The sequence below is a fragment of the Fonticula alba genome (assembly GCF_000388065.1).
Source record: "Fonticula alba strain ATCC 38817 unplaced genomic scaffold supercont2.7, whole genome shotgun sequence".
Classification (NCBI taxonomy): domain Eukaryota; order Rotosphaerida; family Fonticulaceae; genus Fonticula; species Fonticula alba.
The window spans coordinates 581,803-592,761 of record NW_009242977.1 but is presented as its reverse complement, the minus strand read 5'-3'; the positions used below and the strand labels follow the sequence as shown (position 1 = coordinate 592,761).

The window sequence follows — 10,959 nt, the reverse complement described above, 5'->3', positions numbered from 1 at the left end:
CTCTCTCTCTCTCTCTCTCTCTCTCTCTCTCTCTCTCTCGCCCTCTCTCTGGCTATCCCGGGCTCTTCATCTTCCTTCTCTCGTTCGACGCTGCCAGCCATGTCCCCCCTGCCCGCCGGGTTGAGCCGCATGGCAGTCCTGTCGGCATGGAACCACGCCCTCGCGACCGGGGCGCTCGTTCGCCACACGGCCGTGTCCTCCTGTACAACGGCCTCGGACGGGGTCACTCGTGTCAGCCGCAGCCCCGACGCCCTGGAGGTACGGCCCAATCTTTTTGTTCGCCCACTTTCTCGGCCCTGCCCTTGCTCTCCCTTCCGCCCTTTCTCTTCTTTCTCCTTCGCTCTCTCTCCCCCCTCCCATTCAGTCCTCTCACCATCGTCCGTCTCTTCTTGCCGCCGGACCAGTTTGCCCTTCGACTGGTCCCCTCTCTGTCGAGGAAGAACGCCCCCCAGGCACCGGCAAAGCCCACGCCCGGCCAGTGCTCCGGCGGTAACTCCCTGGTTGATGCGGTGCCCCCGGCCGTGAGCGCCATCTGCCCGTCCACTCGGCCGCCTGGGCCGCGACCAAACCCCTTCCTCCCCCACGATCCGTCTCTCTTTGTGGCCGATCTGCCCACTGCCCCCGCGGAGAATCCCCCCTCCCACAAGGTTCTGCTGAACAAGTTCCCCGTCGACAAAGGCCATGTTCTGGTCGTGTCATCCGGTACCCCTTTCCCTGGGCAGCCCCTGCGCTCTCCCACCGCCTTCTCTTCCGCTGCCTGCCGGTGTCCCCCCTCTCGATGGCCGCTATTCCCCTGACCCTCCCTCCTCCCCCCCCCCCCGCTAGCCGGCCCGTGCGATGACAGACTTCGCCCCCCAGACGGGGCTCTGGGATGCGGCCGACAGCCGCGCCTTCGTCAGCGCGCTTCAGACCCTGTCGGTGGCGCCCGCCTGCGACATGGACATCAATGGGGCCCCGGTTGACAATGGGTCTGTCGATCCCGGGGCCGCCCGCCTCACCCTGGCCGAGCTGGCCGGCGAGTGGATTCTCTTCTACAACCTCGGAGCCAACAGCGGAGCATCACAGGCCCACCGCCACGCGCAGCTCCTCCCCTGCTGGGCTCTCGGCGGGTATGACCGGCCCCAGGAGACCCCGCCAGCCGGCTTTGAATGGGAGTCATCAGCGGTGCCGATCAGCCGCGTGCTCGAGCGCTGGACATCACAGCGTGCGCCCGACCTCCTCCCCCTCCTCGTTCCTCCCTTCCCTCTTTCTCCCCCTTCCTGGCCCCCTGTTTCTCTTTCTCTTTCTCTCTCTCTCTCTCTCTCCTTGGCCCCCCTCCCCCCGCCTCACGGTGCGACTTTGTCACGGTCCCACATTGACGCAACTCTTCGCATGTCCCCCCCCCCCCACAACGCACCAACAGAGGCAACCCCTCCCCGGACGAATCACCTTTTCCAGCTGCCCGAGAACCGGCTGCCCTTCCTGCATCTGGCGGCGCTGCTGGACCCGGAGGATTTCGCGACCAGCTCCGACGGCCGGGCCTTCACCCCGAATGCGGTCCCCGGAGAGTGGACCCCCCGCGCGGCGAGCACCGTTCATCACCTTTACCTACAGGCTTTGGAGCGCCTGGCCTCGGCCACCGACACGAAGCTCCCCCCGGCCGGGCCGGTGCCGGCTGACTGTGCCCACACCCTGGACAGCCCGGGGGTCCTGTCGGCCAACATTCTCCTGACCCGGCGCTGGCTGCTGGTCGTCCCGCGCCAGCACCCGGCCGTGACGCTGTCCTTCACCGAGAACCGCGACGCGGTGATCGCATCGACGGATCTGCCCCCGGAGAATGACAGCCCGCAGGGTTCCCCGACGCTGACCTTCAGCATGAATGCCCTGGGCTTCGCCGGGGCCGTGCTCGTGCGCGACACCCAGGAGCTGGCCCTGACGCTGGACGCCGCGGCCCTTACCCATGGGGCCATCGACCTCGCCACCCTCCCTCTGGCTGGGTATCCCTGGCAGCCTCTTGGCTCCGGGGAGCCGGCCGCCCAGGGGGGCTTAATCGATGTTGTGACCGGGCTGGTATGAGCTCTTCCCGTCTCGCCGCCCGGGCTCCCGCCAGGCCGCCCCCCCCCCCCCCTCCCTGCCTCTCTCCCTTCGCCTCTGCGCATTTGCACCCCCTTCTCGTACATCGCAATATACACCGCGGCAGCGGGGGGGGAGGAAAAAAAAAGGAAGAGAACGTCGTGAGAAAGACGGGGGAGCCCAAAGGCAAAGTCGAGAAGGAGAAAAGACGCGGGTACAGCGCCCTAGTCGTTGTATTCGGCCGCCGGATGGTCGGATACCACGCGCAGCTCGCTCGTATCCCAGAGGGGATTGCCGTCAGCATCGAAGAGCAGGGCATTGAAGCACCCTTGGCAGAGGTGTGTGAACTCGAAGGGCGAGGGGAAGCTGGTCCCGGCGGCTGGGGCATCGGCCGGGGCCGAGCTCCCCGACAAAGCCGGCGACTGGGGAAGGGCCATCGCCGAGGCTGCCTGCTCGGAAATCTGGACCATATGGCTAGACTGGCGATCTTGGCAAACGTCGCAATAGACATCGAAGGGCCGGGCAAATTGCCGAGCCGCCGGCAGATGGTCCAGAGTTGGCTGCATGCCCGGCTTGGGCACCTTGTAATCATACGGCGTGGGCGTTCTTCACGACCCCCACCAGGCCCGGACAAGGGGACGAGGAGGAGGGACAGGGCCGGCGGGGAAAGAGGAGGGATCGGTAGACACACAAATCCAAGGTCAGGGCATCTGTTCGCAGGAGCGGGGGGGGGGGGGGCGCCTTTTTGAGACGCACCGGACATCTGTGACACAGACAACATGCTCGCAAATGGAATGCCCGCTGGCTGTGCCCCGCAGCAGCGGATCCACCAGCTCATGCGCAAAGAGGTAGGGCTGAAAAAGACGCAGCGCCTCGGGGATCTGATCCAGGCGCTGGGTTCCAAGGGGGCGAACCTCCAGCCGGGGATGCCTCTCGCCAGAGCGACCCGGATGCCAGGTGCCAGCCGCCGGGGGGCATAGGTGTGGTGGCAACGATCGCCCGGGTGTGGTCACCCACTCCTGGATGTGACTAGGGAGATGGGGAGGGGAGGGGGGGGAGGGGGGCGGGGAGCGGAGGCGATGGAGGGCAACGCAGCGAGTGAGCACCGCATGTTGGGCGTGGCGCGAGGGGTGGTCATAGGTCATGCACCTGCTGAGGCACGGGGCGTCCGCATGCTGGGTGTCCTCATACAGGACCCCCTCCACGAGGAAGAGTCGCCCCGGGCGGGGGAGATCACCGTCGGCCGCGACAGGGGGCGCGATCTCGGCGGCGCCTTTCGTCTCGGCCGGCGTTTCCGACGCCGGCCGCAGCAGGGGGCACGCGATCAGATTCGCAATGTGCCCGAGAGTGGCCGACGCCGGGGCCCGGATGTGCGTCATCCTGCCGGACGCCGGGGCCCGGGTCTGCGAGCTGTTCGGAGTCAGGCAGGGCGGCAGGAAGACCGTCAGATCCAGCAGCAGCTCCTGCTCGGGTCCGGCCGCGGGCGAGCCGCCATACCGAGCTCGAAAGGCGTCTCGCGCGCGCGGGTCGATCGTCGGCTCATCAGCCAGGTATGTGCTTCGGGTGTTGGGCAGGTCCGTCACATTCACCCGGCAAAGGGACTCGCCCGTTGGCCGGACCGACCGCAGGAGGTGCTGAGATGACACGGGCGCGGTGGGCGAGGCAAGACGCTCGGCCACCGAGCGCGGCGCCCCGGTCTCGCCGGAGGCCTCCTGTGTCGAGGTGCTCGGCGGCCGCGGGTCAATCGCATGGAACACCAGCTGGGTGAGGTGCTCGTGCTTGAGGGCCGCGACACTGTGTGAGCCGGGGGCCCGAAAGAAGCGAGAGGGGGACACAAGGGGAGATAGACGGGCGGGCGCGCGCGCGCGAGGGGGGGGGGGGGGGGGGGGGGGGGGGGGGGGGGGGGGGGGGGGGGGGGGGGGGGGGGGGGCGAGCGAGGGAACAGAGGTGAGGGGACAGGGGTCAGGTGGAGATCAGTACACCTGCGAGGGCCACGCCCAGGAAAGCAGGGAAGCCGCGGGCGGCACATACTCCATATCCTCCAGGAGTGGATCATCGCCAGGGCACCAGGATGGCAGCCACCATGGGCCGGGCGTGGAGTCGGCCTCGCAGAGGGGGCGTGCCAGAGGCCCTGGCAGCAAGGGCTCAGCATGCCGCCACGCTTGGGCCAGGGCCGCCAGCGACCAGGGATCCGAGCTGAGGCGACTCTGGAAGTGGAAATCCGATGGCATGGTCGGCAGAGCGTGAGCTACGGTCGCGGCCGGGGTGGTGGCCGGGGCTGGTGGCGACTGCAACACCAAGGCCAGCGACTGCGGCGCGAGTGGTTGCCCCAGGTCAGCGGCCATGCCCAGGGGGAGATCCGGCCCGGGCGACCCCGCCGGCTGGTCGATCGACGGACCCCTGTCCGACGAGGCTGGCATGGCGCCCTGAGGGAAGGCTCGGACGGGCAGCCGGTGACGGAGGCGGCGGGAAAAAAAGAGGCGGGGCGGGGCGGGGCGGGGCGGAGGGGGCGAGGGGCGGAGCAGACGTCGGGGAGACCCCAGCACGGCGGACGGCAAGATCTGGAGGAGGAGGGGCGGGCGGGGGCGGTGTGGCGGGGCATGCTGCGCGCGGCACACAGGGCGGGGCGAGAAAAGCCCGATCGCGAGAGCGGGGTCATGTGATTTTGGATATTGTCTATTTTCGGGCATCGTGGGGCCACAGCGCGTGCGGTGCACACTTGCGTCGGGGGAGAGGTGGCATGCATGTGTGCGTGCATCTAGGGGGTGACCACACACAGACCCCCCCCCTGCCTGTGTGTGTGTGTGTGTCCCTACCGCCAGCACAGGAGGAGGCAGAGGGCAGAGGGCAGAGGGCAGAGGGCAGAGGGCAAAGGAAAGAGAGGAGAGGGGAGGGGGGAGGGGGGAGGGGGGGGGAAGTAGACAAGACCGGGCAAAGGGCCTCCCGCCGGTCCCCCATCACATGGTGCGCAACCGGGACATCTCCGTCCGGCGGCGGGTGGAATCGGCCGACCGGCGGACGGCTGCCGCCTCGGCGGCACGCGGGCAGTTGGCCATGTCCTCGCGGTACTCATGGTTGCCACAGGTAAGTCACAGGTTGTTGGCAATGCGGAGCTTGGCCAGGGGATCGCGCGCCCGGGTCGGCGTCGACTGGTGAACCAACGACAGGAAGGGGCACTGCTCGCTGGCCAGGTGCAGCAGACACAGGTGGCAGTGGTTGCGCTTGTTCGACTCGATGTTTGTCTGGGGATAGAAGCGGTTGTTGACGAAGCGCACGCCCATTTGCGCCACGATCGGGCACTCGAGCGAATCCGGATGCGAGCCGCAAATGCCGCAGTTCCGTGCGATATTCCGAGAAATCAACACATCCAGGCGCACCTGCAGCGGATTGCGCGAGTGGCCATTGTGGATGAAGCCCAGCTTGGTCAGCTGCGGGCAGGGCTCATGCCCGTGCACCACATCGCAGAAGAGACACGGCTTGTAGATGTGATTCTTGAGCAGGGTGTCCCGGATGATGGACACCGTGCGCAGGAAGTTGTGCGAGAAGTTCAGCGACGAGTTGACCGGCGACACGGACTCGAAGTACTCGGCCGGCAGCAGGACATTCATCTTGCGCCCGGCGGTGCCCAGGGAGGCCGGGCCGCTGGGGGCCCGGAAGTCCGGCGATTCCGGATCAAAGTACCGCGCGAAGAGCTCATCCGACACGGCCAGCGGCAGGCCAGCCCGGCCGGCCGCGCTGTTGGCCACCGACTCGTCGCACGGCCGCGACCGGTGATGTGAGAAGCACCGCAGGCACAGGCCCAGGTCCTCGGCCACGGCACGAGCCTCGGCCGCCATTTGCAATTGCCGATGGGGCCCGGTCACCACGAACCCGAGAGACGCCATGAGGGCGCACGGCTGGGCATTCCCATGCAGGCCACAGTACAGGCACCGTTGGCTTTGCAGGCGCTCTTCCAGCTCATTCGGGTGCAAGTGCAGCCGGCCCCGAAGCAGGACCGAGCCCTTGCGGCCGCCATGCGACACCACCGCCGTGATGATCATCGAGTCCAGGGGCTGCTGGCTGTTGGTCCCGGCGATGCCGGGCCCGGCCGAGTGGTGCGGATTGCGCCCCGGGCGGTTGGACGGAATGGGCAGGCCCTCGCGCCGGGCACGCTCCGCCCGGCGCTCCTGCGTCACACGCACCCGGGTCAGGCGCTCCGGCGACAGGTAGTACGGACAGGGCTCATCCAGCGGATGGGCCGAGCACAGGGGGCACATCTCGCAAATGGTGGACGCCACCGCCCGGCGGTACAGCTGCTTGCGCAATTGCACCAAATTCTCCCCCTCAAAGAGGGACACACAGCGCTCCGAGGGAGGATGGTCCTTCAGACAAATGGCACATATCTCCCCGATCTGGCTCCGGCGCACCACCATCACCTGCTCATCCGGCAGGTAGATGGGATCCGGGTGCGGCTCCGGCGTATAGTAGAGCCCCTGCTTGCGCACGGTCACCGGCAGCATGGGGTTCTGGAAGCGCGGGTAGGTGCGCAAATTGACCTGATGCGCCACCGGGCACTTGCTCAGCTGGCTGTGCCCGAAGCAGGTGGGGCAAATGTCATGCCGGGAGGAGAGCTCCTGCATGAAGGGCGACACGACCAGCGTATTCCGCACATAGAGGGCCGACGTGGAGGGGAAGTGCGGGCAGGCCTCCGTATTGGAATGCCGCCCGCAGAAGGAGCACATGCCATTCATTTCCAGCGGGTATTGCCGGGTCTTGCGCATGTTGAAGGCATGCGAGTTGACCTCCCAGCCGAGGCTGTTGATGGCCCGGCAGGGGGTGTCCTTGGCGTGGAGCCCACACAGCCGGCACATGCCGAGGTCATTGCGCGTGGACATCAGCCCCGGCAGCCGGAGCAGCGGATTGCGCGGGTCCAATGCCAGCACGTCGTACAGGAAGCAGGACACCGTGGCCGGATGGGTGCCGCACACCGGGCACAAGCCCTCGCGGAGGCGCTGGTCCTGGGTCGCCTGCGCCGGCAGGTGGAAGATGTTGTACTGCAGCAAGATGTCCAGGCGCTGGAGAACCGGGCACGGCAAGTGCGCACTATGCTCGAAGCAATAGCCACACAGGGATTGTCCCTCGGTGGCCAGGAGGCTGGAGTATGGCAAGAACCGGTGGTGGACCTTGGTCCCGATGGACTTCAACAGGCGCAGGGAATTGGACAATTGCACGCGACTGGCCGGCTGGATGATGCGCGGCTCCTGGCCCCGGATCCCGGTGGGAGGGATGGTCCGGAAGGGGGTCAGCGAGATGCCGGGGGTCAGCTCGTCTGACTCGCCGAGAGACTGGTCATCCGGGTAATTGGCCATGCCCGTGCCGGTGAACATGGACCCGACGGCCGGGGAACCGGCGGCCGAGCCGCTCGCCGATTCGCCCTCAGCCCACGGGCGCGGGTTCAGTCGCTGGCCCTGGATCGCCGCCGTGAAGAAGGGGTCGCCGAAGGGGGTGGCCGAGCGCTGGTGGAAATTGTTCGACAGGGTCCCCTGGGCCGCTGAGCGGACCAGAGCCGAGGAATAGATGTACCGGTTGAAGTCATGCGTAAACCGGTAGCCAGCCCGCAAAGCCGGCTGACAAAGCCCCGGCACCGGGTGCGTCAGCCCGCAAATGGCACACTGATCCGGCTGCAGGGTGAAGCCCTGTTCCTTGCGCAGGCGGTAGAATTGCTCCAGCACCGACAACGACCGCGGATCCATGTTGGGGTAGTTCTCGCGGTTGAAATGCGGCGGCATGCGCACCGGCGTGGTCAGCATCGGGGTCATGGCCAGGGCGTGCTGGCTCCGGGCCACGTCCTTGACCAGGCGGCCAAAGGGAAAGGCATGCCCCACATAGATGACCCCCTGGGACAGGAGTTCCGGACAGACATCGGCATAGGAGTGCTTGCCGCACACCACGCACAGGTCGGCCGAAAAGCGCTGGCTCAGAGCCTGGCTGTCCTTGCAGGGGACCGGCGTCGAAACACCGGCGTAGTAGGGCCGATCCGGGCAGTCCCATGACGAGTGGGGGGCCAGGCAAAAGGAGCACAGGCCCTGGCTCGACAGGGCCAGGGTCAGCTCCGACGGCCGGGAAAACCCATTCGGCGAGTAGCTGACGCCGATGCGCCGGGCAAGGCGACAGTCGGCGGACGCGTGGTTCACCTCGCCGCAAAAGACGCACGCCGAGGAGAAGGAGTACTCCTGGGCCGAAATGTAGGAAAAGGGATTCCGGTTGTGGATGAAGGTGAGCCCGAGCTTTTGGAGCTGCGGATTCAGGCAGGGCTGGCTGCTTGGGTGGGTGCCACACAGCAGACACATGTTGCCCTTGACCCGGCGCATGAAGGTCTTCACCTCGCCCGGGGAGATGGCACTCCTGGACCATGAGTGGGACCGGTGGTTGGCGGCCCGGCGCGAGGGGGGCCGCTTGGCTTGGCCGCCAGCGGGGGAGGAGCCGTGGCCGTGGGAATGGTCATGGTCGCAGTCCGACGCGGTGTGGTGCTCATCAGCGCTGTCATAAACACCGTCCGTCCCATCAGCATCATCGGCATCATCGGCATCATCGGCATCGTCATGATCATCGCCACAGCTGTGATCATGGTCACACTGGTGGTCGGACGACTTGCGCGACTGCGACCGCTGGCGCTGGCGCAAGAGGCGCTTCTGCCGCCGCAGGGCCGCAGGGGCAAGTTCCTTGTCGTCGCCGGTCGGTTCGGCCTCTCCCTCCGGGGCTGCATTGTTGCCCCCTTCGGAGATGGTGCCAAACCCTGCAAGATAGGCATACCCGGGGTTGCCCTTGCGATCCGGGTGCCGGGCAAGTTGCGCGTGCTGGCGCGCGGCCCAGCTCCCCGAGCCGGGGTCCTCGGGGGCGGCGGCGGACCCGGCCGCGGTGCTGGTGGCGGCAGATGCCGAGGCCGAGGTGGCCGGCGCTCGACGACGAGCGGCTTTGAAAATGTTCAAACTGACGCTATTCTCATCCTGGTTTCCGGCTCCGGAATGATAGGTGGCCAGAGCCCGGGCGAGGAGTAGCCCGGAGCCCGGGGCCCACTGCGGCATGGTGAATGCAGCCTGGCCGGCCGGCCGGGTGAGCAAATACGGAAGGGACATCATGTTTGATGGGACAGAGGGCGCGCGCGCGCTTGGTCGATCTGAAGGAGGAGGAGCGAGGAGGCCAGGGAGCGAGGGGAGGGTGAGCAAGAAGGGGATGGTAGGATGAGGGAAGATCCTGCGAGGCGGGAGGGATGGAGGGTGCGGCAGAGGTAGAGAGAGAGAGAGAGAGAGAGACAGGGCGGGCGTACATCTTGGCCGCGCTCGCCAGCGGAAGGTCTAAGCCAAGAGGGATGCCGGGATGGGAGGGCGGGGCGGCGAACGGGGCACGCTTTGGTGGCAGGGGAGACGAGAGACCAGGGACAAGGGGGGGGGGGAGGGATGTATGTGTGGGCAACAAAGCCAGATGGCAAGGAAGGAGAGGGGGTGGGCTTGGGAAGGAGGAGGGAAAGAGGGAGAAGGACCAAGGGGGAGGGGGCAGGGAAGAGTGCGCGGGGCAGGGGAGGGGCGAGAGGGAGGGGGATCTATCCGGCAGCACACATGCCTGGGAGATTGGGCAGGCCCTTGAAGGGGGAGCGGAGAGGCCGCCGACCCGAACGGGGCCTGGGCGGTCCCCCCCCCCCCCCTCGTGTCGACCGCGCTCGCTGCTCCGCACGATGGGCCCCGCCGGCCGTGTGGCTGCATGTGCGCCGAGGCGCGCCAGGCACCCCCGGATCGCTGGCCCGAGAGACAACGCGCGCGCCGCGCGCGCCGAGATCTGACCACGCCGCGCCGCGGCATATCATGTGCCCACGCGGCGGAAGTGTGTTCCTCGCGCGTGGATTAAATTAACCCGGTCCGGCGCGGCGGCAGGACGCGGGTCACGCCGCGCGCCAGGCCCTCCCCGGCGGGGCTGTCACACACGCACACGGGCACTCGCAGGCGCCAAAGCACGACACACGCGCATACACATGCCCCCTGTGCTCCGGGGAAAGGAGGGGGGGGGGGGGTTGTGCGCGTGCTGACGCCCCGCGGCCTTGGGCGCTGAGGGGCCGGGCCTCCTTGGCCGGTTTCGGTCGGGGGTGCATCTCAGCACCGGCTGGCCTGCCCGGGCCATGGCGAACGGTTCTTCCGTAACCGGGGTCCCACCATGGACCTCACTTCGGGGAGGCTGCTTGCCGCGCGCAGATGGGCGAGGCCCTCTCCGAGGGATGGGGGGCGGGGGGACCCTGGGGCGCGGGCCCTGTTCGGTCTTCCGGCACAGGTCGTGTGGCAGCCCCTTCCTGCCGCGCCCGCCCCCCCCCGAGGCCGGCGAGCGTGAGCCCCGGGCTGGGAGGCGGAGGACCCGCATACGTTGGCCAGCGTTCTGGTGGCGGGCGTTCTGAGGCGTGCGCCCGGTTTGCCAGTCACACTGGCTTCGTTGGGATATCCAGTGATATGCCCATTCACGATGGTCGTCTCTTCGGCCGCCTCCATTGGCGAGAACGTCTACCCCACGATTCGGCCCCGCGGGAAGTCCCGGCACTGCGGCGGCCGCGAGAGGGCACGGCCGGGGGGACGGCGAGAACGGGTGGCGCGCAGTCGGAAACCCGGATAAGCTCTTTTCGCGAGAGCATCCACAGCTGGAGGGGGGGGGATCCTTTGGGAGGTGGCAGTCCATCCTTTCCCGCCCCTCGCCCAGGCCGCAGTTACCTCTCTGATGGACTTGTCTGTCTGCCTTTCTGGCTGACTGGCTGGCTGGATGTGTGGAGGCGTTTGTTTGGATGTGTGCAAGATTCGGGCGGGGGCACGGCGAGGAGGGCAGTGGGCCGCGGCCAAGCGCGCGGCGGGGCATGCAATATGCCCGCCGAGCTCCGAAAGAGGGGGCGGGGGG

At 67.7% G+C, this 10,959-nt stretch overlaps 3 protein-coding genes across 3 annotated transcripts; 1 reads left to right on the top strand and 2 right to left on the bottom strand.

Annotated features, from left to right (window-relative positions):
- The first annotated feature begins 24 nt into the window (after positions 1-24).
- Positions 25-2,779, top strand: H696_04327 (hypothetical protein). The gene is made up of 4 exons (XM_009498204.1): positions 25-258; positions 405-702; positions 845-1,204; positions 1,403-2,779. The coding sequence occupies exons 1-4, from the start codon at positions 100-102 to the stop codon at positions 2,053-2,055; spliced, it is 1,470 nt and encodes a 489-aa protein (XP_009496479.1). The 5' UTR covers positions 25-99; the 3' UTR covers positions 2,056-2,779.
- Positions 2,092-4,562, bottom strand: H696_04326 (hypothetical protein). Its single transcript, XM_009498203.1, has 4 exons — positions 4,084-4,562; positions 3,202-3,846; positions 2,809-3,081; positions 2,092-2,658 (listed from the first exon to the last, which is right to left on the bottom strand). Exons 1-4 carry the CDS (start codon positions 4,470-4,472, stop codon positions 2,277-2,279), a joined length of 1,689 nt encoding a protein of 562 aa, XP_009496478.1. The 5' UTR covers positions 4,473-4,562; the 3' UTR covers positions 2,092-2,276.
- A 373-nt stretch (positions 4,563-4,935) lies between these two features.
- On the bottom strand, positions 4,936-9,486 carry H696_04325 (hypothetical protein). Its single transcript, XM_009498202.1, has 2 exons — positions 9,359-9,486; positions 4,936-9,208 (listed from the first exon to the last, which is right to left on the bottom strand). Exon 2 carries the CDS (start codon positions 9,168-9,170, stop codon positions 5,142-5,144), a length of 4,029 nt encoding a protein of 1,342 aa, XP_009496477.1. The 5' UTR covers positions 9,171-9,208; positions 9,359-9,486; the 3' UTR covers positions 4,936-5,141.
- Positions 9,487-10,959: the final 1,473 nt, after the last annotated feature.

What these genes read in the sequence shown, in the direction of transcription:
- H696_04327 (XM_009498204.1), top strand. Translation starts at nt 100, where the DNA reads ATGTCCCCCCTGCCCGCCGGGTTGAGCCGCATGGCAGTCCTGTCGGCA. An exon ending in GCAGCCCCGACGCCCTGGAG is followed by an intron (nt 259 to 404) that starts GTACGGCCCAAT and finishes CCGCCGGACCAG; the next exon opens with TTTGCCCTTCGACTGGTCCC. An exon ending in TGTTCTGGTCGTGTCATCCG is followed by an intron (nt 703 to 844) that starts GTACCCCTTTCC and finishes GTGCGATGACAG; the next exon opens with ACTTCGCCCCCCAGACGGGG.
- H696_04326 (XM_009498203.1), bottom strand. Translation starts at nt 4,472, where the DNA reads ATGCCAGCCTCGTCGGACAGGGGTCCGTCGATCGACCAGCCGGCGGGG. An exon ending in GACGCCCCGTGCCTCAGCAG is followed by an intron (nt 3,082 to 3,201) that starts GTGCATGACCTA and finishes CCATCTCCCTAG; the next exon opens with TCACATCCAGGAGTGGGTGA. An exon ending in GTCTGTGTCACAGATGTCCG is followed by an intron (nt 2,659 to 2,808) that starts GTGCGTCTCAAA and finishes GGGGTCGTGAAG; the next exon opens with AACGCCCACGCCGTATGATT.
- H696_04325 (XM_009498202.1), bottom strand. Translation starts at nt 9,170, where the DNA reads ATGATGTCCCTTCCGTATTTGCTCACCCGGCCGGCCGGCCAGGCTGCA.